The sequence below is a fragment of the Ambystoma mexicanum genome, chromosome 2p (assembly GCF_040938575.1).
Source record: "Ambystoma mexicanum isolate Mex_15411 chromosome 2p, UKY_AmexF1_1, whole genome shotgun sequence".
NCBI classification, from domain to species: Eukaryota; Metazoa; Chordata; class Amphibia; order Caudata; family Ambystomatidae; genus Ambystoma; species Ambystoma mexicanum.
In genome coordinates, this window is record NC_090923.1 from 305294213 (window position 1) to 305321738 (window position 27526).

At 44.1% G+C, this 27526-nt stretch overlaps 1 protein-coding gene across 1 annotated transcript in view; it reads left to right on the forward strand.

The window, feature by feature from the left end:
- Nucleotides 1-27526, forward strand: part of NINJ1 (ninjurin 1) — a 353613-nt gene that overhangs the window by 287848 nt on the left and 38239 nt on the right. Inside the window, exon 3 of the mRNA XM_069643603.1 lies at nucleotides 1597-1763. Within this exon, the coding sequence (XP_069499704.1) occupies nucleotides 1597-1751 (155 nt within the window). The 3' untranslated portion in view covers nucleotides 1752-1763. The remainder of the gene's footprint in view (nucleotides 1-1596; nucleotides 1764-27526) is intronic.

The window sequence follows — 27526 nt, forward strand, 5'->3', positions numbered from 1 at the left end:
CACAAACAAAATCAGTGCAAGCATCCCTCACACACGGGTACAGGTACAGCATGTACAAGGCCAGTGCAGGTTTTCCACTTAAATTAGTACTGGTACAGCAGATTCAGAGCCAGGACAAGCTCCCTCGAGAGACAACTTGCACAGCATAGGCAGTGTCCGTGCAAGGTTCACTTCCAATGAACAGGTACAGCATAAGCTCTAGATCCATGTATGTGAAGAGCTTTTCTTCCATATGTCTCTCTGACCCTGTCACCAGCTCTTACCAGTGACTATGTGCTGGCTAGGGAGTGGGGCAGATTGTCTAATTGGCATACATTTTAGGATCATGCAAAATTCCCAACCTTCCTGTTTGTCACCCCTTCCATCTCCAACTCCTCTGTTATTCCCATGTCGCTGTCCTGCGCAGATCTTCCTTAGCTTGCGTGCACCCTACCCGCGTGTATTTAGTTAGCATTCTCTGAGTCCCAGTTCGTCCGATGAACCGCATGGATGCGCATGACACTTCTGTTTATTTTCTGATTTGGTCTCAGGGTGGCTAGTTAATGCAGTAGTACTCTGGAGATATTGATTGTAAGGCATGGGGTCCTGCGGTGCTTGCTTCCCTCTTGCTGTGTACTTCATTTGGATCTCAAACTTCCTTCCCGGCTGCATAGACATAAGGGAACCATGGTCTTTGGGAGCGGTTCCTGCATCTCCCAAAGTTTCCCCATTATCAATGTTTAATTCCCCTATGTGTCTGACTCTCTTGAAATAAAGTGCGGGCATGGATGAGGGGGGGAGACTTTGCAACTCCCTCCATTAACCGCCTCCATCATGTCAAAGATTGTGAAAGCAATGTTCTTGGGAATATACGACTCTAACATGTTTGACTCATTTTGTAAGTCCTTGAGTGAAAAAGTAAAGTGTAAAAGCAATGTGTTAGCCATGTACACCTTACTTTTACACTCCAGGCCATTCTACAGCCATTTGGAGGTGGGGAATTTTACGAAACAGAGTAAAATGGAAGCGTGAAGGTGATTTTACTTGTGTGTACACTTTCATTGTTTTTGTACACTTTCATTTTCTGCTCTATTTTGTAAATATGCACAATTGCATGTGGGGACTCAACAGCACATACATTCTAATATTGGTTTCTCTCTACATGCAATTTGCACTTTTTTTAAACAAAATGACACATCCTTTAGGGTAGTTTATTTTTTTTAAAAAAGATAATTGTTATTATTTACTTGATGCATATGACAATGTATTTTTGATGCATTGAGATTATAGTCCGTTTGTGTCGTTCTGTAATTCAAAGTGCAGTTAAAAAGTACTTTAAATGTTTCATATCTTAAATGCGTAATGTGTGTCTGTATTTGGATGTACTGCTGATATTCTGTAAGCGAAACGGGGACTTCTGGGTCACCAACAGGCAAGAGCATGGACTGCGTGCAATCAGTTTGTGGTTTGGAAAGGTCAATGTATTGCAAAAGTTAACTTTTGTGTCTATCCACATGACTTCCTCTTATTGTTTTCTGAATGTAGACTGTCAGCATCTTTTAAGGATGATAATAGTAATATCTTTAAGCACTGTTTCTCTTCCTTTTTTGCCTCTAGTGAAATATGACCTTAATAACCCAGCTAGGCACGCCAAGCTGGATTTACTCAACAACATTGCCACAGGATTAGTGTTCATTATCGTTGTTGTAAACGTCTTTGTCACTGCATTTGGAGTTCAGAAACCAGCATTGGAAAGCTCCTCCAGGCAGTAATACTATTGGCAGGTAAGTGAGAGTTATTAAAATGATCGTCTACTAAGATACTCTTTGGCTGGCAGAATATTATACATCATAATGTTTTTATGTTCATTCATGAGCACCATGAGAACCATGTGAAGCAGATGTCAATTCCATGGTTCAGAACTAATGTTGACAGGGTCCAGCACAATAGAAATGTCGGCATTGCCGAGCAAGCATAAAGCTCTTTGAGCCTTGGCTCTGACCGAAGGCCACGTGAATATTGAGAATGGCATGCTTATTTATTGTCTTGTGTCAATACAGTCTGGCTTTCCAGGACCTATCCGTTCCTTTTAAGTTATTTTCTGAACCTGCATCCATTTAATGATTCTCAACATTCGTCCATGTTTTAGTCGGCACTATACGGGGGCCATGGGACGTGGTTGTGACCTATCTCTGACTGAGACATAGATTACGAAATCTTTGATTGCGATGCACAGCAGTTTGTTGCACTATAGTCCAGTAAAGGCACGCGTTGACTCAAACGATTTTTATTTATTTATTTATTGGTTATTTATAATGCGCCTATACACAAGTATTTCGAGGCTCAACAAGACAAGGGGTGGGCGAACATGGCGGAAAAAACAGTAATGATCTTACTAGGCCTTGTGACATTTAGATCGTGCAAGTGCTTTAACAAGAAGTGGAGGGGAGAGCGGAGGGGGGGAAGTGCAGGTCATGGCGAAGGGCCCATTAGAGGCTGGGTGCCAGAGGAGGCCAGATGGACAGAGCCGGGGGAATAGAGAGCCAAGTGCGAGGTAAGGGACTGGGCGGGCTCCAAGAGAAGGCTAAACCAGGCTAAATATAGACTAAATGTATACTTTGTGACTCCTTCTACATGGCTTTATTACAAGTTTGCGCGTCTCCCTTCCATTTGGACGCGACACAGACGTCCGGAGTTAACAGCGAACTCTGGGTCTCGCTCGAGTAACGGCGATGCACTTTGTGGGATATTCTCTGCAGATTGGAGTCCAACTGCAGCCATCTGCCTTGCAGGATCATCTATTAGAACATTGCCAATTTGTATGACAGTGTTGCTGTTCCGTACAAAAATTACTGAATGGATTGACTCCTACCACAATTGACAACAACTACCCTTAATCTCCTGATGAAGACGTATTAAACCATCTTTTACACGTCAAAACCGGTCCAGAAAAACCTAGGATAAGGCCGCTTATGAAGATTCTGTTTGGGCTATCCTGATTGCTGACCACAGTCTTCAAAAATCTACTATGGTCATGCATTGTGTTGTTGCTGCTGACCACTTAAAAATGTATTGTGGCCTTGCACTATGCGTTGTTTTGCACAAAAATTGATTGTATAATTATGAAATTGTATATGAATTTGTTATATGTTTTTATCTTTTAATTGTCGATGAGGTGTATGAGCTTATGGATGTATGTAGTATGAATGCGGGTAAATGTTTGTATGATTTAATAGGATGAATTTTATAAAACTGTTTTGTTTTTAATTATTCCTGCTATGTAAAATAAAAATTTCTACAGTGCAGATTAATTCATGACTAAATTCACAAAGAAAAAAATGTATTGGGTATAATAAAATCCTTAATACGCCTTTCTTTTCTGAGAATTATTTCCTCTGGATTTTCTTTCCGAGATGAACAATTTATTACAAGTTTGACAGTCATTCTGTTACCTCCACTTTTTCTGGCAGTAATGATTACGAAGTAATGTCGCCACAGTAAATCCACCAATCTATGCCGAAGGTACTGTCAGCATAAATTGGTGGATTTGCTGCAGTGGGATTATCACTCGGAGTATATTCAGAAAAATACCCATGAAGTCCAGTGGGCTAGAAAAATGGGGCACAACACCACCAGGCCACCACTCATAATCCGGTGGTAAATCCGCAAGACCAAGTCGCGGCTATGCTAAACAAGTTTGACTATTATTCCACTGACAAATCATGGAATTACTGCCGTACTCTGAGGCCACAGATTGAATTCATACTTTGTTTCAAAATTTCTTTTAGTACTTCAAATAGCCTTGAAGCAACTGCATGGTCTCGCCGCATGTCCGGGGTAGCTGATATGATTGAAAATCAGGTGTCAGGCATACTCACCTTTGCCACAGCTTTCACCTCTTCTTCTGCAAGCCCTGTGCCAAACTAGTGAATAGGATTTTTCATGTAGAATGGGCCAATTTCCCCCACATTTGTAATGTCATCCAAATTCTGCTCTCATATTTAACCCTTTCGCTATGGGATTGATGGGAGAACACTTGGAGTAATATTTTAAAGATTGTTGCAAAATGAGACCCTTTACAGTGCGTTGTCCAGCCGTTTTGGTTAAGTATGTATATGTTTTTGGTACAGTTCTGAAAATATGATGATTCAAGATGGTTGTCACTTGTAAACATGGCTAGTCCCACGGTGGATACCTTTGAACATTGAACCAGCTGTATTTGATGATGGTTGGATTCAGTTAATCAGAGAGCTATTCTATTCAAATGGCACCTCGGAGTACGCAACCTTTAACTTAAATTAATTAACCTTAAACAAGGAGGCAATTGAGAAGCACATTTAAGTCTAAATAAACAGCTGAAGGGCCTGATGAAGAAACTCAAAGGCCCCATATATAAATATATAAACCCGGATTGGTGTATGTCTCCCTTGAAACTTTTTGTTGTTGTTGATTTATTATTGATGGGACAGATATCAAACTCTTTGAGATGAGCATTAATGAACCACATTTTGAAGAGCCAGGAATGAGACAAAGATACTGAGGACTTATAGCTTTGTGTCTAGACTTTTATTAAAAATCAAAAGAGCTGGGGAAATACATCACTATCCCTATCCTAGGAGGTATTTTCCTATCTCAACTAAAAACTAATGGATCTGTTTGTTGGCAAGATGTCCAAAGTAAAAATATGTCCTATGTCCAAAATCCTGTTCTGGCCCTCACACTCTAAAAAATAACTCTTGGTGTAAAGGATATTCTCTCTGGATCTCAAAATGCACAAATGTTCCAAGTCAATGGAAAGATACAACTCCAACCAAAATGTTTCAAGTGGACAATGTTCACAGTTCCAGGGAAGGGCTTCCTTCCCCAGGTTGCTGTTACCAATGTGCAAGTTTCTTGTAGTCCAAGAGGATGGCTTCTCCCTCTTGGTGCACACACAGTTCTCTGGGAAATAGTTTCCTTCCTCAGGTTCCTTATTTTATGCAGATAAGTTCAAAACAAAGAGTCACGTTTCAAATAGTTCAAGATCTTAGGGTATGCCTATTCCTAAAGGTTCTTCTTTCACTTGCAATTTCAAGGGCTTGTAGCTTCCTTGAGATTCTCTTGTAATTTATGTGAGGAATCTGAGGGTGTCCTCTCTCTCCCTACCTCTCGATACTCTTCTCATGTGGCCAGGTAGAGACCATCGCTTTTGGATCCCAACCCTGGGGGTGCATACGCGAGGGAGGATCACCTGGATGGAGGGAACCTGTGGAGTGTGGAAAGGACGTCCTTAGGTGAGACATGGTATCCCCCTTTCCCTTTTCAGAATAAACCCTCTATCTCTCAAACCTTTGTGGGCTACTGTCAGACCTTTCCCTCTTCTTCACCCCAAAACCTACCACAAAAACACTACCTCAAAAATGGGACGAGAAAGAGACAACTCAGAGTTATGCACACTTCCTTTATTAAAACAAACTTCCCCAAACACCATGTTTGTGCTGGGACAAAGAAGAGGAGTCTGGAGTTGAGGAAGACTACATGTGACTTGTTTCAAGGTGAGTAGACTAGCTCTAACAATCCCAAGCCTCAGCATGGGATATTTAAAGAGCTTAATGACGATCAGCTGAGTAGCAGATGAGGAACGCAGAGAAGGCAAAGCAACTTCTCTAGCAATGGATCTGTTGTGTATTCACATGCTGTGAATATTCTCAGCCTGACGATGGGGAATATTCACAGCATATGAATCCATGAAAGATACCAACCCTGGAGAAATAGTTACAGTTAAGAAACTACTCCCTTCCTTGACCAGAGAGGGAGCACCGTGGGATGGGAATCACTGGGGAACCAAGACCGGGTGCAGAGGGAAGGCGGCGAAAAGCGAGGCTGCTGCAAGGCAGAGGTCCCGGGTGAACTGCGAGGACAGAGCAGTCAACAGCTGGAGGACTCACGCCAGGAAGCTGTACTCGCTGACAGCACACTGACTGTGGGTGCGGAGCCACAGAACGCTGCCACATTGCTACAGCAAGATGCCCAGAGGGAAAGCAAGACTGTGGCTGCCTGGGACCTTGCAGAAGTGCAGGGAAAGACATCTAGTGAGTCTTCCTGGGAAAGGCGACCCGGGCATGGCAAAAGGCCAGGTTTGTCCATATGGGCAATATATTCATGAAACTTGTGAGCAGAGAATGAGAGAAAGGCCATTATGAATGCAGAAACAAGTACTTTTGAATACTAAACAAACTGAAAGACATTAAAAGTATGTTTGAATGCCACCCAGAGCAAAAGTTGTGAGCACTTGTGAGTGGAGTGAAAGAAAGGTGGTACATGTGGCAGATACCACGGAATGTATGGTTTGAGAGCCAAGCAAGTGAAAAAAGCCAAGAGAATAACGAGAAGGGTATGAGATGAGGAACCACATATTGGTAAAGCTAAAAGAGTTCAAGGGACTGCAGAAAAACCTGTATTGGCAAGAGCCAGAGGAATACAGAACAAGGGTAGCAAAGTACATGGCGGCCCAGCAAGCAACAGAACAGTGTTAGAAGATAACATTGATGAAAGAACCAAGCTTCACTGTCAAATGAAGGCAGTGGCAGTGGAACACAGTCAAGAAGGCCTTTCGGTTGCGTGACCTGTAATGGGTGGACAGTGTGGTCCAACAACTGCGCCTAGACCAAATACCAAATGCCCCCTGTATGGAGAAGCTAAAGTAAGTATTCATAAAGAAGCTTGTGTTTTGCAACAGTCGCTCATGTGATTTGAACATTAAGAAACAGAATTATCTATGAGCCAGTGAAAAGGACTAATCTCAAAAGAGCTGCGAAGTGTCCCAAGGAATTGTGTTGTTTTGTTGAAAGCTGGAAGACTTGAACTCTTGGGGAAGGAAACCCCTGTATTGTATGAACTACTTTGAACTTGGGGAAGGTGACGCTGATTACAAGCCAAGAGCTGGAAGAAACTCAGAACTTTATTTTGAAAGCTATTCATTTTGATGCTGACGTCCTTGCACATTGTATACAATTAGTTGTGAGGGCAAGTATAGGTTTTGGACAAAGACAGACATTTTAGTTGGACTTTATGACGCAGACTATCCTTTCTTTTCTTTCGGTAGGGAAATCCCACCTTGGAATAGGGCAAGTTAGGCATAACTCCACCCTGCCTTTTAAAGTTACTAAAAGATTTGTTAACAAGCTTGAACCTGTTATCCGTGTCTTACTCCTGATACCTTTAAACTTAACACACACACGTGTGTTCACCTGGTATGTTATTCTGTCAGGACTTCTTACATTCTTTTACACATTTTCACTTCACCTGATAGTTTCTCCAATCAGGACTTCCATACAATAATTTTCTTCACCTGGTGTACTCCCCTGCCAGGACTTTCATACCTTAAGTTAATTACAATTCTCCTTTACCCATGAAACATCAATCCTTGAATGGTTCTCTCTTTCATATATTGGGCCTTTGCCCCTCTCTCAAGTTTGTTAATTTTTATTTGGTTTTCTCTTTCCGTCTCTTTAATAATAATAATAATAATAATAATCTTTAAGATGCAGGTGCAACGACCCGCTCATGGAATTGTTTATGGGTCTTGTAGCTTCCTCACTTATTTTGCTTTGCTCACTCGTAGTATAGCTTTTAGGTTTATTAGCTTTTTCACATATTTAACTTTGTTCACGCATAGCTTTTTCGAAGCAGCGCACACTTTCAGGCAACCTGGTAACCCTTTTCACTTCCCCGGGCTTACTGGTTGTTCCAAGTGTCTCTCATACTCTGTTCAGATTGTGGACTCGGTGTGTGGTTTGTCATCCGCTACGCCTCTGCTGTGCTAGTCTTCGGTTTCTGCTGCTTTTCTCTCTCGGGCAGCACATCCTCCACGGTTCCATGTCATTTCATCGCCTGCTTTTACATCGCCAGGCTTTTAAACGTGCACATTCCATCGAATGAGCTCATGTTTTATTTTTTTTGGGGGGGTCTCCCCCGAACCTCAAACCCACACTTATTTTTTACTATTGCCCACCTGCCCAAGCCCTTATTTGCCCTTTCCCACCCCCCCCTAAAAAAATTCAATGAGCACATTCAATGTAATGTGGTTCCCCAGCAGTGGTTCCCCAGGTGTCAAAATTACAGAATGGTGCAAATCAAACTGATGCATCTTGGGAACAAAATCAACATTCAAAATATAACGGTACATCAAAGAGCAAATATGGAGCAAATTATGTTTGGACACCAGAGTAAAAAAACGACTGTGGTACATCTGGGAGCAGAATTCGTAGTATAGCACAAATAACTATGTGACATCAAGGAGTATAATTGATCTGGGACACCATTGGGAGACCAGGGGCAAAACCATAGTGTAGCACTCATTACTGTGGGACACCATGGGAAACAAAATTGCAATGTAGCTAGCACAAATTATAGTGGGCCATCAAGGGAAATAATTGCTGTGGCACACCAGTGATCAAAATCATAGTGTTGAACTAGATACGGTGGGACACAAACACAAATGTATCTGTGGAACACGATGGAGTAAAGTAATTGAGACCCCAAGGGAGAAAAATTCACGTTATGGCACAAAGCCACAGAGGGACACCAGGTGGAAAAAAACACAGTATAGCACAAATTATGGAGGAACACCAAGAAGTACAATAAAGATTACCCCTGCTAACTGCGCAGGGAGTATTAATTCAATTAAAGACTAGGAGGTGAGCATTATGCTTCAACCACTCCAAACCGAGATGCCGATCTTCCTCGACATCCACTGACCATAGCCGCTAGCCTTTCTTAATTGTTCTTCTGCTCTTCCCCTAAGGATAATACAAAGCAGAAGAATCAGGGTGGCGTCCATGTATTGCAATCATTATACAAAACATCATCATTAGCAGTACATGAATGGGTGGGAATTTAATGCTTCCCTCCTAGTCTTTGATAGAATTAATACTCCCTGTGCAGTTAACGGGGGTAATCTTTATATTATGACAAGACTGGAGGCGAGCATTATGCTTGTTCAAAGCTTCCCAACACAGCAACCGCTAGACTCTCGGTTGGCTTAAAGTAAAACTCCTTAAAGGTGCGATCACTAGCCCAATCTGCCGCTAACATCTCTCTCAATGATACTCCTGTCGTAAAGGCTTTAGATGCCATTGCGCCACGTACAGAATGAGCTCAGTACTTCCCCTAATCAATGTTCGCTGCATGCATGATTTCTTTCACCCATCTAGCAATAGTGGCTGTAGATACGCCCTGAAAAGGTTTCCTACGGGCTATGAGCAATTGTGTGGTGCCTGCTGCACTGTACTCTGCTGTCCTACACTCATACTCTTTGATGCAGCTCGCAACACACTATTTGGATCTGTTTGGAAAATACGGATAGTGTACCAAAGAGGTTCCTGTCTTAGTCCTCCTGACTATCGAGAAAGTGTCTCCTTCCGGCCCAAAGGATCTCCTATTTACCTCAAGCACTTTGACTTCTGATGCATGCTTACAAGATATTAGGCATAACAGCATTACTTCCCTGATAACTGCTTAAGAGACAAGTATCTATCTGCAGGCCAGCTTTCCAGAAGCCGGAGGACTGCTGTCACGTCCCAAACTGTATTATAACGAGGCTCTGGGGGAACTTTAAACTTGGCGCCTCGGATGAGCCACTCCACTGCTGGGTGTTCACCAGCTGGTACACCTTCGACCGGCAAATGCCCCGCTGAGATCGCTGATCTGTATACTCCTATCGTGCGGAACGCTCTTCTGTCTTGCAATAATTTTGCTAGGAAGTTCAGGATCACCACTACAGGGGCTGAAATGGGATAAACACCTCTCCCTTTGCACCAGCTTGGCCACTTGGCACAAGCTGCGTCGTAGCTCCTTCTAGTGGAAGGAGCCCAGGATTCCGCGATAAGTTTTGCAGCTTGCGTCAAAATGCCTGGCAGCTCCCAGCATCTACTGATATCCTGCACGCGATGAGCAGGAGAGTCCCTCTCACTCTCAGAGGATGATACAACCCAACTGGGTCCGTGAGCACTTGCTCTCCTTCTGGCAGTACCCTCGGCAGATCCACCAATAGTTCCATTAGTGTTGCAAAACATACTTGCGACTTCCATAGTGGTGCGACTAACAGTAGTTCTGCTCTCACCCTCCGACACTTCGCTAGAACTCTGTCCAGCATCATGAATGGGGGGAAAAGCCTAGTGCGGCTCGCTCTTCCATTCTTGCAAGAAAGCGTCCGTCACTTGCGCTCCCAGATCTAGTCTCCAGCTGAAGTACTTGGCTGTCTGTGCATTTAAGAGAGATGTGAAGAGGACTATGTGTAGTGGACCCCACTTCTGATTCAGCTTCCGAAATACTGTCGGATCCAGCCTCCAATCGCTGGAGTTTGTGAGGTACCACGTGTTCCAATCCCCTACTACGTTCAGCTCTCCGGGCAGGTATTCTGCCATCACTGATGTCTCTGACTGAAGGCAATAATGCCAAAAATCCTTTGCTAGCTCTGCTAGCATCTTGGACTTCGTACCACCTAGGTGGTTTATGTAGCAGACGGCTGAGATGTTGTCCATCTTCAGCAACACGCACAATTTCATTCAACCCTTCGTGAAGGCTTTGATCACGAAGGACCCTGCTAACAGCTCCAGGCAGTTTATGTGCAGGCAAAGCTCTTCTTCGCTCCACTTTCCTCCTGTCTGCAGGTCCCCGGATCGGGCTCGACAGCATAGACGGCTGGCATCTGACTCTATGACCAGGTCTGGCCAATCTCCGAAAATGGCCCGCCCATTCCAGGTGTCTATATTCCTCAACCACCATTCCAGTTCTGTCACGGATTCTTGATCCAAAGGCACTAATTGATGATATCTTAATCCCTGCTGTAAGTGTCTTATCTTCAGCCTCTGCAGTGCCCGATAGTGTAAGGGCCCTGGAAATATGGCTTGAATGGAGGCTGTTAGCCGTCCCACTATCCTCGCTAGCATTCTGAGAGAAACTACCTGTTTCTGCAGACATCCCTTGATTTCTCTTTTGATGTCTAGTATCTTTTGTGCTGGCAACTCTAGTGTGGCTTTCCTGGTGTCTAGGATAAATCCCAGGAAGTCCAGTCTCTGCGCTGGCATTGTGTCCGACTTCTCCACATTTACCAGGAATCCTAGAGACACGCGCAGATCCTGCACCCATTTTGTCTGGTAAACCAGCGTCTCTCAGTCTTCGGCTAGCAGTAGCAGGTCATCTAGGTATATGATCAACCTTATGCCCTTCTCTCGGGTTGCTGCTGCTACTAGTTTCATCAGCTTGGAAAAGCCCCAGGGAGCTGATGCAAGACCGAAGGGCATCGTCTTGAATTGCCAATACTGCCCTTTCCAACCAAAAGCTAGGAACGTTCTGTACTCTTCTAATACCGGCACCGTCAGGTAAGCATCCTTCAGGTCCAATCTCGTCAGCCAGTCTCCCTCTCTGAGGAGTCTTGGAGCTGGTGGATGCCCTCCATCTTGAAATGGTAGTAGATTACCTGGCCGTTTAGTTCCTTCAGGTTTATTATCGGTCTGACCTTTTCTTTCCTGTGTACTAGGAACATGTTGCTCATGAAATCAGGGAGCCCCTGGGCATCTCTCTTTAGCGTTCCTCTGGGCGACCTGTGCTAGCTCGTGGTCCAGGCAACTCTGTTCTGCGCTTGCAAGGAGCTGTTGGTGTGGTCTGCGCGCTTGTACTGGTGGCTCTATGAACTCCAGTTGCAGACCTCTTACGGTTTGCAATATCCAAGCATTGCTGGAAAGCGTGCCATTTTCCCGAGAACATACCCGTCTTCCCTTCAACCGGAGGGTAATGAGCCATTCTCACCTTGTGGGAATCCTTGCCCTCGGCCGGTTCCTCTTCCTCTGTGTCCTCTAGGGAAACGACCCCTGGCCTGGAAGAAGGAATCCTGCTGCCTGTTCTCCTAGTATTGCGCTCTGTGATTAGGGTGTCTTCTGCCGCCTTGATTTCAAGCAACCGCGCGACCGGTCCCGGCAAAAACTCTGTTAGGGTAGATTTTCCTGATCGAAGCTTGTGCCTTCCCTAATGAAGTATACGTACTGACGAAACGGCCCATTTCTTTTCCAAAAGTCTTGCCGAACAGGAGACCTTCCACTGCCTCTCCTGCCTCGTATGATGAGAGGTCGCTGAGCTTAGGATCTATCTTCAGTAGCAATCCTCTCCTCCTTTCCGATTTCTGAGGCAATGGCGCAGTGTCATTACCCAGTAAACAGACTGCTCTCTATGCCCAGACAGCTAGGGCATAGGGGTCCACTTCCTCCCCTGTGTCTTTAGCTCTCTCAGCCAGATCCATGATCTTAGCTAGAGGCCCCACTAAGTCCAGAACTTTCTCCTGGCAGCTCTTCCAAGATCTGTTGATCCCTTTCCGGGGGTCCTTGCTGGTCTTGGAAACGAAAGTAAGCATTTTGGGGTCTAACTCGGGGGTCTTGGCCACTTTACCTGGAGGTCTGGCCTTGGGCACTCTGCGCGTCGGCGTTGTCTGACCTCTTTGTCGAGGGCCTTCCTTAACCTTATGGTCATGTACTGCGCAACTCTGGGCAATGGTTGCCAGTCCGAGGACCTCGGGTTCCGGATACTGTCCGGGTTGAGCATACCTTCCTCCTCGAGGTGTTTCTCCTTGCGGGCTTTCTTACCCCCACTGGGATTGGCCCAGTCCTCCTCTCCTGCTTCCTCCTCATCATGGGAGGGCAGGTCACCTTCAATCGGCTCTTCTTCCCAGCCTGGGTCCCTATGGTCCTATCCTTGGGCTGGTGTAGGATTGCTTCCAAGGTCTCCAACCTGTCTTGCAGGGGCTTAACCCCTTGAGCCACTGCATCCACTAGTGAATTCCCCAGCACCTCCGTGAAGCTGGCCGCCGAGTCCAAAGGCTGCTCCTTTCACTCCATTCAAATTCCAACATTATTTGGGAGAATGCTGTGTGCCTGATCTACCTGAAACACGCACTCTTCACTAGTTGGGTGTTTCCAGTGAAATTGTATGATTAATGTCCTTTATTTCCCAATTAATCATTATTATTATTATTTTTTTCAATGTGGCTACAGCAGACTCACTGTTGTTTATAAACCCTGTGATGGGCTTTCAAGTTCGGTATGCACTCTGTAGGTGCTTGGTATTCCTGTTGAGATGAAACCTCTTGTTGTTCAGATACAAAGGAGTTGCTCTGCTCCGTGTTCACTCTGGCTAGCAGGCTGCCCTGTGTCTCCCCAGGGAGCGGCGAGCGTTGGAACATAATGGTGTAAATCTGAATTTCAGCCAATTTCCCTTTCTTTTGCTACGTGATGTAGCACAAGATTAATCACCGCCAGGCCCGGCTTCCAATGTGCTCAGATCTGCGTCACAATTCTGAATGAGACGCGGATATCGGCTTCTGGTTTCCGGCTCCTCCCCCCAAAGGAGGGGGCCGGAGGGCCGCGGCGCTCCTCTCTCTCTCTCTCTCTCTCTCTCTCTCTCTCTCTCTCGGGCTGACGAGGCAAATGGAACAGCACCGCCGTTAATAAGCTACCGTACGCATCTATTCTGAATAATCAAATTACATATAGCGTGCATTCTGGGCAATGACGGCCGTGATGCCTATCAGCAAATGCACGTATTAAACCTCATAACACTGACTGTTCTTATGATTCTAATGCTGCTATCATTCTATCAACATTTTAATCTACAAAAACGAAAATCAGATTGCATGTCAAATAAGGAGATGGGATCAAATAGTACTTATCTGCTTGAAGAGCAGTAAAAGAAGAGGAGGAGCTCAGGGACAGGAAGTGGTCATATCTGAGCATGGATGGAGATGGACTACAGAGACTATGAGGATTGTAGTTCTAAGAAAGAAAAGTCACTTTGGACATTTTTACAGTGTTTGTTTTTTCGAAGTGTAGAGTCAGACTGAGAGTCAAAGATGGGTATAACGCAGAATAAGAGTAGAAACATAGATTACAAATTGGCTGTTTTTAAACCCCTGTTCTTTTATCTGTACTTGTGCATCCGACAGTTAAATTGGCTGAAACGTGCTTCCTTCTCTCTACTGATTGGCTGGGTTGACTGTTTATTGTATTCTGACAACCTGGGCATATTTAATCATACATAGGTGTGATTGCATTGCCAACTAAGTAGTCTGGAGAAAAGGAACCATGCATGTGTCATTTCCGGAGAAGCATGCATTTGCCTTCTGTGCTGGGCTACTGAATATAAATGATGGCAGTTATCTCCAAGAAAGAGACACTTCTCCCATTGCCTACAAACCCCTACAAAGAAACACACACGCCCCTTCTTGGACACTCTAAAAAAAATCCATCATTTATTTGGCTTAGAATAGCTGTATTAACCATCGTTGTTGCACCCAATCCTTCCTGATGTTTAGTCCAATTCACAGTATTTGTTTTATATTTTAGTGTAGCCTATATTATTTATATTGCAACATTGCCATATATTCTCATTGTCCTTCCAACACGTGTTTATATACTAGTGTAACCTATATTATTTATATTGCAACATTGCCATATATTCTCATTGTCCTTCCAACACGTTTTTATATACTAACCAGTTAACTATAAAAGAAGACACAACTAAGATGCTATACTTTAGACAAAAAGCTTGTTGAAACGTATTTCTTGGCCTCTGAGTGGTTGCGGCTCAAAGAGTTGTCTCAATGTCAATATGCAGTTCAGACGTTTAAAAGGAATATATTTTGGAAATGTCATATAAGCTTAGTGATGACAAGCAGTAAAAGTTGATACATGCAGTCACGGCTGCCTACCCTTGCAAGCTGCCTTTACAAAGCTGCGTTTTGGTGTCAAAATAGAGAAACACGTTTAAAGTTTTATAAAGCCATTTATGGCACAGGCTTCATTCAGCCTGTGGCTAGGGTTATTCCCTTTCAAGCACAAGACTCTCGTATTAGCTACACTTAATTTGGGAAAACAATTGATGAGCTCAAAGATTGACTAGATTGCAAGATGCTACTGTTGTGAGATTTGGGACAAGGGTTTTTGTTTGAATGTCATTGGTTAGAGCAACATGGCAAATTTGAATGTTGGCAGGCCTGCTTTATCTTGATGGCTCTCCACGGCTTCACAGACGTCTCGCTGGAATCTTCCTGTTATTGATCGTACTCGCTTTATATTTTGCTGAGCCATTACGGCGTTTACCACATGGAGATTTTCTCCTCATTTTCTTTCCTGGTACCATCCGGCTAAAATTCGCATGGATAACGTTGTTTATACCTTAACTAGATCCTGCTATTCCTTGAAAACGACCACGTGTCGGCTGTTTTCTACATGATTAAAAATGTAGAATGTAGTGGCTTACTCTAATGGTGTAAACGCGCAACTCTGCCCCCTCCTTTTATTTAAACAACTATTTAAATCACCTTGGTATCTGCAGACTGCCCTTACTTTTCCCAGCCAGATTCCCACCTTTAAAGTACCGTACCTTTCTTTTGTGTCTTCACTGCTTTTATGCACCAACGCACCCAAAACCCTGCGCTGCCATAGGTATGCAATGTGGTTCTGTGGGACCCCACTGACTGCCCCCATGCTGCCTCTTTCCTCGGTAATGGTGCATCCATCAAAGGGCTTTGACAGCCCCTCATCTTCCTTTCCTCCAGGTGTTTGTTTCATGGGGCTTTGGGAACCCTACACTTTGCTTTCCTCCATAGTGGTGCATACAAAACAGGAGATGTCCTTGTTGGACTCCGCCCAGGTCCCGCCCACCTGGTCGGAGTCAGCACCTAGCCGTCTGGGCCCGGGGAGGGCAGAAGACTCACAGGCCCCTAAGTGGCTTGTGTGGAACATGCCTGCCTCGCAGCCATCAAGGCACTATATATGCACCGGCCACCCCGGCTAGCCCCAGGGCGGGCGAGCTTACCTCCTCACAGCCACGTCTTCTTCCCCCGGGCTGCCACACACCCGATTGCCCCAGAGCTTCCACCTCCCCCGGTCCGCCCAGACTGGCCCCCGGGCAGACGGTTGCCCTCAGGTTGTGCGCCGATTCGTGTAATGGCAACAAGCGGGCCAAGACTGGGGTGTTGTCTTCACCCCGGCCACCTGACACTACGCAGCCCGGGGCTTTGTCGTTTTGGCATGCCCAGACTGGCCCTCGGGTGGGCTATTGCCTCTCAAGTTCATCTCGGGGTCACCCCACATACGCAGCCCCAGCATGGGGCTTCAATTCACGCCAGGCTGCAGCTGACGGACATGGCCAGGCTTGACACCTTCAGGGTGCCCTGGGGGCCACTCGAGGCTACAACCCTCCTGGGAGCGTGGATCTTCATTATCTCTCCTTTCCTTCTGCTCTCCTGTTCAGGTTGTTCTTTCTGTCCCTATACCTGTACTCTCCCAACTGTCACTTTACAATGGACCTCCTCTCCATAATCTTCTTCAGGCAAGTCTACTGCTATCAGCAGGGGAGACCTGCCCATTGTCCCACAGTCTCAGCATTCCATGTGTGCCCAATGATGTGGAACGTGGTACAGTCAGGTAAGTTAGTCCAGTCAGCCCCATATACATGTAATAAAGAAGCTTTTAAAATCCTTGTGTCTTGGTTGTTCTTTTTGTTTCCTGTTTTATCCATCATAACCCCCTATAAGGGCCCTATTTGGGCCAGTGGAAACATTACATTTGTACATATTCCTTTTTTATTCCTCCCCGTGCCCCACACTTACCTTTTTGTTTCAGCTCTTACTGCTGCCGTTGTGTTCCTTCCAGGCCACCATGAAAAGCAAAGAGAAGCCTGCTTTCCTTCTCCGTGGCAGCCAGTTTAGTTAAGTATTTTGTTTGAATGAAGGCGACACGGCACGTCATCCTACATTCAAGCAAAATACACTGCTCTCAGCACCCCGGATGATCTGATTGGCAACCCGGGTGCTAATAGCGCTAACACCCTCTTCGGCCCACTGGATCAGTGTTATCAGCCCAGGGACCCTTGTTAAAAGCCCCTGCTTCGCTCAGGCCTTTAACTCGGTCCTTGGGCCGATAACACCCGATCCGGCGGGCTTCATTTAAGTAGTTTAACATCAATGTAAAACACCCGATCTGGTGGGCCTCATTTAAGTAGTTTAACGTCAATGTAAAACACCCGATCTGGTGGGCCTCATTTAAGTAGTTTAACATCAATGTAAAACACCCGATCTGGTGGGCCTCATTTAAGTAGTTTAACATCAATGTAATTTAAAACAGTTTGTTCTCTGTGTGGTAGGAGTTTGGGAGCTCTAGAAAATGACTGTGAATACATAAGAGATTATCACTAGAGTGCACTTTCTAATAATAATGTATCATTAAAACAACGTTTTTCTGAGTACTTTTATCATTGTGGAGCGTCTGCCCCCATGAGTAATTTGCACCTAGACGGCCGGCCCACATTTCTTTTCCCCAGACAGTTCAGCACCCTAAAACCTTTACTTGCTATCCATCTAACTATCAGCAAATCTCAATGTTTGCCTCCAAACTGTCATCCACTGGCCATCTTTGCTCCTCCCCCGCAAGAATACGCTTGCTCAAACATGCGCCAGATAATCATTACACCTCACTCATACCAGTCACACTGTAACACAAATCATTACTCCATCCACTTCCATTGGGCAGTATTGATCCCAGACTGGGTTCATCACATAAAGGGGGCCCTTCTGGCAACACCTGTCTAAACATAAATACATATAAACTGGCTAGCACGGAGATGAGGTTCTTCTAGACCTACATGCATCAAGACAACAGGACTCGCAACCCACCTTTTCCTTCTTAACAACTAACTGTTCCCACCCCTCTTATTGCAGAAACCAGCCCCAAGGGGCTGGCAAAAAATGACAGATGCTGCAATTTGCTAGACCTAGTTACATTACATCACTCAATACCATTCATAACCACCTATAAGCAAGACGATTTTGTGGGTACATCTTTTTCCTCATCTTTTTGTTGGCATGCCAGCAATGAAAAGCTTCAGTATTACTACCAAATGTTGCCATTTTGTTGGGTCCTTTTCATAGTTAAGTATTTCGGCTGTATTCCAGTAAAGGAATGCATAAGTGTAGGAAAGTCCCAAGTCTTGACATAAAATGCTATACAGAGAATGTTTAGATTCTTAATTATTGATTCCGATCTAACTAAGGTCAGTATGATTGGAGGTTGATCATCAATTTGCTATTTGGTGGGCTTTATGAGATTAAATCGCTTTCTAGGCAATGTTGGTAGCTATTACTTTATTGAAATCACTATCCCAATTTCTATTGTCAACTTGTATTAAATGCTCGGATCATATGTTAACGATAAAAAAACATCTAATTCTCAGCATCTATCTCATGCTCCAGAGGACCATTGGGGTTCAATTGGTGTGATATGCAATTAGGAAGCTTGAATTTATAGTTTATACCTATACTTTCGATATTACAATGCAACACTTATTTTTTCAGATTTGACTAACTATAAATTCACAAAACTCCAACTTTCCCGTGTTGCAACTTAATATTGTTACCAGAATACTTGGCTCTATTAGGTTTTTCCAGCTACATCTAAACACTTTTACTCACACAAACGTGCCTGCTGTCATTGTGTTATTTTCCTACATTATTTCTGGACACTATAGCCCACTTGGCTTCATTCATTGTTTTTCTTTGTATCATGGCCTTGCTGGTATTTCCTCCATAATTTTCAAAATGATCACACATTGATCACATTTTGTAAGGCCTTGTTTGGATGCACGTTCAGGTCCCATGTCCTCCAAAAAATTTAGATTAAGAAAAATGTATTTATTGTGCTTTAGCCAAAAAAAAATGTTGACTTTTTACACATCCATTTTTTTTTAAAGAAACATCAAACCAAACAGAAAATTCTAAGTTCTCAAGGAAATTAAATCAAAACAATTGTAAGAAGAAAAAACTTGAAAAAAATATATACCACACATAGCTCCAGGTATAAACATTCCTAAAATAAACAGACATCAAGAATAAAGATATTAAAATTCAACTTCAAAAAATCAATATAACCACAGAAGAATCAATTATAAACATGGATAAAAACAATATACCAACTAAAAGACGCAATTGCAGACATGTTTCCTTCTTTGTATCCTCAAGCAAATTACATTCCTATTAGTGAGATTTAAAACATTCAAGACCTTTATCACTTCGGCTGTCAAGAACAATTTGTTTCCCGATAACATTCTTTCCCAAAACATGAAGTATCCAGAAACTCTAGCATTATGAACAAATCTTTTTAATCTAAGGGTCCTTAGAACCCGGGTCCCTGGGCAGATCATTAATAGATGTTGGGTTGTATGCTTTGCATTTAGCTCACACTCCTGAAAATATCACTAGGGAAGGCTGCCTTATCTCTGATATGTAAGATTTCTAAGGTAGGTAGAATGTTTAATCCAAATCTAGGGAAGTCAGCCCTTGTTCTTGGATCCAGGGATTTCGTTAGATAAGAAGCCAAAAAGGATCGAGGTTTATCACATATTGTAAATGAAGATGATAATTTAGCTGCTCTCATCCTCATCCTATCGATCGTTCGGATCCAATCCGATCTCTTCATAATTTCTTTTGTTTTTAACGGATTTTGAATCAGGATTTCTTGGCCAGAATCTGCTTGCACTAGGATCTCATTACCTCTATCCCTGAGTTTGTTCTGAAATCGATTATCTCCCTTCTGCAACCACATTGCAGGGTTTTGAGTATGTTCGTGCATAAAAGCATTGAAGACACAAAAGAAAGGTATGGTACTTTAAATACCTTATGTGTACTGACAAGGTGGGAATATGGCTGGGAAAAGTAAGGGCAGTCTGCTGATACCAAGTGACGAGAGAGGAGGCTCAAGGATTAATCTGTAAAGTGAGATTAATTTCCATTCAAGCCAGGCCAAGAGTGATGTCAAACCTAGTTCATACCATATAGAGACCATAGGGACGGAATTTGGGAGATTCAAGGTTTTTTTTCCAAAGTTTTGCCTCTATTTTATCACAATCGATTTCAAAACTTTGGAGATTACACTGAAGACCAAAGAGTAGAGTCAAACTACCTTCCCTATGTAGTATTTTATTAATGGGAGAATGGAGAATTTACCAAATGTATTATGAATTTTAATCATTTGAGAGCCTAAATTTAGAATCTTGTGATCTAAAGTAAATAGTAGGTCCCTTTTGGTCTAAAAAGCTCTGATCTTTGAGCCCAGGTATATGATCTTATTTACAATGAGGACGGCTTGATTGTCAATCTGTCAAGTAAAAGGTTTTGTCTTCCCCTGTGGCCTTTTGAAAATCACTATTGTAGATTTTTCCCGATTTCTCTGATAGTTTAATTTTGCATACTCAGATAAAGCATTAAGGAGCCATTGTAGACCAATTTGTGTATAATCTAGAATAGCAATATCATCAGTGTATGCCAACCAGGATATACTTGTTCCAATTTTAGGGCTTGCCAGAATTAATTTTTGAAAACACTGAAACAAGTCTGAGGTCAAATTGAAGAGAAACGGTGCGACCAAGAAACTTTGATGAACCCCTCTCTCTGTCAATTGCTTGCGATAGGTCAAATTAGCAAATTATTGGGCAAGCCCCAGCTCTTCTGCTTGCCCCAGAGTCGATCTCTATGGATGGTATCGAAGGCCTGGGATAAATCCACCCAGGCTCCAAACAGAGGTCTATCACCCTTCACAAAGAAACCTGAACTAGCACAGCTAAGAACCAATCCATTCAGCAAGGTCGATAATCCTCTCCTGAAACCAGTTTGAAACATTGAAATGATCCCCTTGCCAGTGGCCCAGCTTTTGAGATCCCTCAAGACTAGACCTGCTAATATTTCATCCACATTCCAAAAGAGAAATTGGACGGTAATTAGACATGGCTAGGCGATCCCCTCGGTTATATATGTGGATTATTACGGAGCTTTTCCAAGAATTTGGAATTTTTCTAGTCCCTCTAATTTTATCAAATAGGGATTTTAATACCCTCGCCCATGTGCTTGGGTTTAATTTCAAGATTGCATTAGTGAGGCCATTTGGCCCTGATGCTCCGGACGCTGATTTTATAATTAAACCCTCAATCTCCTCTGTAGAACAACTAAGAGCCCAGGTTGTATGTATCTCAGTCCTAGGTTCAGCGATCTCAGGCGGGCCATAAACCTTGGCGAAATGATCAACCCAGGTCAGCTCATGAATAATCATGTCTTGAGCTTGATATACTTTCTTATTCATCATGGACTAAGGAAAATCTAATAATGCACAAGTAAAATGCATGTGAATGGCTGAAGGGGGGTTAAGCATGCAACGTTGGACTAACAAATGTAGTGTTTTCCAATAGCTGTGAAAACGCATGTGGGCACCAGTAAAGGGCATGAGTGATATTAACATATGATACGTGAAATTTAGTGTATAACAATGTAAACATAGGTCCTGGTCCCTGCCGTGAGAAATAATGAAGCCCCGCCATATTTAAAGTAAGGCTAAGTCTGCCGCAGTCCATGGCGAAAGTAGCAGCATAACATAGCCATGTGTTCCGAATCACTTTCCCATCCCAAGCCCCAGCAGGAAAACTGAATGTAGAGGCCTTTAGGCCTGATAGATAAAATATGATTGTCTCATGTTGCAGACCTGCAATACCAGAAAGGAATGTGAATAGTTGAGCACGGGCAGGGCTGCATCCGTTCCGAAGGACAAACCCACATGAGCCGGGGCAGAGGTTTCGAGCTGCCAAAGGCCTGGTCTAGATTTAGGGTATTAGCGCCCCGTGGAATAATGACTGTCAGATGCCCACAAACAAGACTCCTAAATCCTTCACAGTTTGGTTGATTAATGGCGTCTCCAAGAGGCCCCGCGGGAGCTCCAAGGAGGGGCAGCCGATAAGGGGGGAGCAATGAGTGAAACCTTCTGTGATTTGTATTACGAGGAGCACAAGGTGAGGCCAACAATATTAGCCCTGCGACAGGTAGGCACGATGGGGGAACCCATATTTCTGGGATCAAGAGAAGCTTGTATTTATTCTGAAGGGCTAATTTGACCTCAAGAGTATCCGCTGAGCTCATGTTAACGACCAGGTGCATGCCATGTGACTAGGCCCATGGAAGGGTAGCATATCCTGTAACCCGCTAATCGGGTAGCAGGGAACTAAGGTTATGGAGTAGAAGACCACGTGTTAGAGGGCAGAGGTAGATAAAGATGTGGCTAATTGGTCACAGGACTATAGGAAACTGGTAGTATGTATATAGGTGGTAGCCAATGAGGGTAGGGGGATAACAATGTATACTGTTTGCATCACGAGTGACGATGGTTTGCTATTTAACTACTTGCATTTGTTGAAATAACCCAGAGCAAGCTCAGTGGCAGTTGGTTTCTACAGCACCCTCCGTCGCCTTTTTCCTCTTTGTATAAAAAATTAATCTTGTTTTCCTTGCAAAGGGGTGCACTGAGCATTTTTACTTGGGGGATTGCTTTTTATATGGTTGGTTGTCAGGAGGTTTATCTTACATCCTTTTGCATTCTTCTTACATTGCATCGCCTATCGCTTGCTTAAGAGAGCTTCCCATGTATTACTTGTTTAGATTGCACTTCTTATTTTTGTGTATTCGTGCTGTGAGGAAGGCATGGTATCAATAGTAGACACAGACACAATGGATACAAGTTTCGAAAACCTGTATCTATACTTTTGACGAGGACGATTCCTAAGTGGCCCTAACTCTAAAATGGCAGTAATCACGAGCATTAAACAATAAAAAATACATCCAAGTCAGTCTGGTCAAAAATAAAAAGGCCTATACTAACAAAACCTAACCTTGCCCTCCTTCTTAGAATCAGAAATGTGTTAGGGAATACAAAATGAAAATAGTGTCTCAAAAGGCTTCAGCACCAACTCCCTGCCAAAGTTTAACCCCACGGGGTCTACAGAGTCTCTCAAAAACCAAAGGATAGGTGGATGGCACAATTCTGTCAGTCGTGCACAGTTTTACTTACTGGTACAATTGAACAGTTCATTCTAGGCTTTCAACTTCTGGTAGCTCAATCACTTCTTTAGGATTTGACCGCCTTGCCATCAATACTCAGTTCATACATTATGAATTTCTCATAATTCTGCACAGACTATCCTCTGCCAGGCTCGAGCCTTTTTCTTGTTTCACTTTACCACTCAGTTTCTCACAGTTCTGCACAGGCTTCCCTCTGCCAGGCTCGAGCCCGTCTTTTTCGTGGGGGGTTCCCTCCCCCATATTTGTATCTCATATATAATGATTTATTTATTTAATTTATTCAAATGTTTATAAAGCGCTACCCGCCCATGTTCCTCAGAGCGCACAGAGAAAAACAGAGAGAAAACAAACGACAAGCGGGGATAAAGAGTCAAGGGTCAGAGGGTGCGGTCAAGGGAGCACCCGTTTCACCAAGACTCAGATTAGCCTGGTTTAAGATTTAACAGGGACGTTTTAATTGCCTTCTTGAAGGATGGCAGGTTAGCAGCCAGACGTATAAGACTGGTGAGACGGTTCCATTGCAGGGGAGCCTGGATGTAAAGAGGTCCCTCCAATGCGTACCAGTTTATATCTGGGCTGGATGAAGTTGGTGCGGCAGAGGAACGAAGGTTCCTTGTGCTAGCATGGGGCTTTACATGATCAATATATGCCAGACATGTTTTAGAATGACATTTGAAGGCCAGGATCTTATTTGTAATCCTGTGTTTTATTGGCAGCTAGCTAAGAGCCCGCTGGCATTTGAGACTGCGCACATTTGGACAAGCCCTGAATGGCCCGAACAGCATTGTTCTGAGCTACCTGCAAAGCTTGAATGTTGAGATCTGTGGTGCCTGCCAGGAGGTAGTAGTAAAGTATTGAATTGACAAGTGCTGTAGCAAGACTTTCTTTGTACGGCGATGGTATTGCCAGCAATACAAATGTTGGCATAATCCGGGGATAGTTTACTCAGGCGTGCTCTGGAAGCAACTATCAAGAGCTCAGTTTTGTTGCAGTTCAATGCAAGTGAATTACCTGCCATCCATGCCTGGACAGCATTATAGATGTTATTTAAGGCAATCAGATCTTGCTCATACTGTTCACTGAACTCAAGAATGACCTGAGTGTCATCGGCATAGTTTGTATACCGGACCCCCAGGGCGTCTAGCAGATCCAGCGAAGGCCAGATGTATACGTTAAACAAAGTGGGGGGCAAGCAGGAGTCCTGAGTGACACCACATGTCGAAGACTTTTGAGACTGAATGGAATGTACGTAGACCTCTGCGTGACCGCTTCGACTTCTCGTTCAACAATTCTTCAATTTGTAATCAACAACCGCTTATGGCACAAAAAATCTTGGTCCTTTTGATTCTCAATCTCTTTAGTCTGTCCCCTTGGCCTTTTCAAAAGTTCATATCTAATACAAATACCTCTTGGTATTTGTAGTTCTTATTCTCTCTTAGTTTCAAAGTTCATATTCAACGCCAAAGTTCTTATTTCTTAGCTCTTAGTTCTTATTCTTTCACTTGCCTTCTTGGCCTTTCTCCAAGGTTCTTATATTTTACTTTTGCCCTCCTGGCATATTTCATAGTTCACAAATATCACTTTCCTCTTATTCAACCTTCTTACCTTATTGTGGGTTCCTTTAACCTCAGCTTGCAATATTTTTCAAATTACCAAAAACATTTCAGAGACTTATGAATGTGCGACTTCCTCTCGCAACACCACTCTGCTACTTTGTATCCTTGTCTTTTAACAATTGTTCTCTTGATTCACATTTTATCTGCACACGCATAACCGTCAACTTTCAAATTGCAGTCACTTTGCCTTTACGATCAACCAGACTTTTGTTTCCCTCAAACTCGCTGGCTATGTTAATTGGATTTCTTTCATCTATTCTGTGCAGCTCAAGGCCGTTACCAATGCCTCTTCTGCTCCTCCCCAACTTCGTCGTTCACCCGGGAAGATCACAGGCTGCTTTCTGGTAACTTGAAGGTTTCTTTCCTGCGCTTGCTCAGATTTTCTTTTCGATCGCTCATGCCCGCATGAATTAATAGAAATCTTGCCTGGATCCTTTACACTTTCGACCAGCCAGCTGGCCTTCAACCTTCAACGGCCTGGTTCGCAACAGTCTTGTAAGAGCTGTTCCTTCTCTTACCCAGTCTTGCTTAAAGTGTGTTGTGTGCGCCACCTTTTATCTTCACAGGGAGTGCTAATAAGTGGAAGGTGTACATTGTTGGAATTAAATGCCTGACTCTGCCTCGCCTCGTTACCGGGGCCAGGGCCAATGCAAGTAAGGGGAAGTAATCCTTCTAACCTCATTCCTCATCTTCTTTGGTGCAGTAAATTTGTCAGGGAGAAGAGGGGAGGAATTATGAGAGTTGTAGTTTTCCATACAATAAACAGGGATAGGGTTTAGATGGCTTGTTGAAAAGGGGGGATACCATGTCTCACCATTGGGTGCTTCCGTCCCCACACCCCAAGGAGCCCCTGCCCAGGTGATCCTCCCTCACTTGTCCACCCCCAGGGTCGGGATCCAAAAGTGATGGTCTTCCCCTGGCCACCTGAGTAAGGGATCCTGGGGACTAGGTTGTGAAGCACCCTCTGATTTTTCACAGTGACTTTTTATTCCTTTGTATCTGTATGTCTAGCCTCTTGTTTATTTGTGCCAAAGTTCACATTCTTCACTATCAGTTTCTGAACACCCCTTCTTGCTGTACAATCTTCTTCCTTAACACAGCACAAGTACATCTGATGTTTTGTCTTCCCTTCTGCAAAACAATTCTATCCTCAAGACGTGTGTGAATATTTGTTTAGGCTGAATAACTATGTATTTGATTTAGCTTAGTGAATTGTTTCATATAGAATCACTATATGCATTATATATATCTCTATCTCTATCTCATATATATATATATATAATGTACAAATGCACCAGTAATAGGCTTTATGCATGGGAATTGTTGTGCAGTAATGCAATTGTTTAACCCCGTAAGTGCAGAGGACTAAGTGTCCCGTCTTCTGCACCCCATTTCCAGTGCGGGCACACAATACCTTATCTTCCACATTTCTTACCTTTGGGGGGGTAAATCGACCCCCCACACCGGCTGCTCCCACAATCCCTCTGGCACCCGGCAGTGAAAGGGAAGCCACCAGCATGTAAATATTGCATCTACGCTTTTGTGTGCTGTTCAGGCATTTCTAGCCCGATTTCCTTGAGTGACTCTTCCCCTTTCCAACAAGCCCTCACTCAAGAAGATTTCTGGTCGAGGATGATTAAATCCTCAACTAGCAATCACCACTTGATCACCATGGAATAGATTTTGGGGGTGGGGACACCCACCAGGCTAAACAGCACCCAACCCCCACCAAAAAAAAGAAAACATGCCAAAATGTGTTGCCTTCTTTGGGCGGAGATGGGTGCTGTTTTGAACCCATTTGCCCACAAGGAAGGCAAAAAAACACCCAGAAAAAAACAAACGGGCACACTTGGGAGCATGGGGGGGCTGTCCCTGTGCCTTTGGGGGGGCACAATGGGGCCAGCAACCCTATTCCCCCCCGCCAAGGAAGCAGCAAAGCTCTGGCCATCCTTAGGGGGGAATTCTAAGGGGGCTGGCCCACAGGCAGGGGGTCAGCCCCCTTATACTCTCAAGCGATCCACTGTGGAGTGTAATGTTGTTTTGCAAAACTGCACCAATTTAACCCCAAAAAAGGCAAAACAACATGATGCCATCTGGTTGGCATTTTCTGGGGGTGGGAGGCTGATTGGCCTGGCCCACCATCCCCACCCCAAGATTATATCCCTGGTGGCCTAGTGGTCTGCTTCCCTGGGGTGGCAAAAAAGGGGTCAGACCCCCAATTTTGCCTCCAGGGAAGCAGCCAGAATATGCCCCTCCATCACCCCGACCGTTCTGGACTTCTGGTGGGCTACATTAGAGCTTTTCCCTCCAGGTAGGGATGGGGATCCTATCGGGACTCCCTGGTACTGTTTCTGGGCTTTGGGACAGTCAACCCACATGGGAGACAGGGGCCCATGGCACAGAACATCACAACTGAATGTCCTGGAGCTCTGGCTGCACTGTGGTAGAGCTTTTCACTCCGGATGTGGACCTCCCATCTTAGTTATAGGGCAAAGTAGGAGTTTCTCCACCCCCAGAAACTGCAATAAAGGTTTTACAAATTGTACCTATTGTGTCCGTGTCATACTTGTGCTACCATGCCTCACCCTACATATGGTGTCAGGTGTGGGATACAACTCAACTGTGACCAATTGGGTGACCCTCTACCACCACAAAAGATTCCATAGGCTTTGATATTTGTAGCAGTAGAGAAGACACTATCCATCCGGAGAAAAGAGGGATGATTCCCACAGACTTAGTTCTAATACCCCCTGCAGGTTGTTATATAAAATTGGCCCCAAAATCTGTTCTGGCCTGGAGGTTTGGCCTAGATGTCCTAGCAGGTGTTAGCTACCCAGACCTTCGGGGAGACATAAAGGTTCTCCTACAGAACCATGGTGAAACTCTGTTTGAAATATGCTGTGGGGAATAAAATTACACAGGGAATTATTGAGAAGGCTCTATTTCCCAGTTTCAAGGAAGAAAGTGAACCAGAGGAAACTGAGAGAGGTAGCTTAGGCTTTGGAGAGGC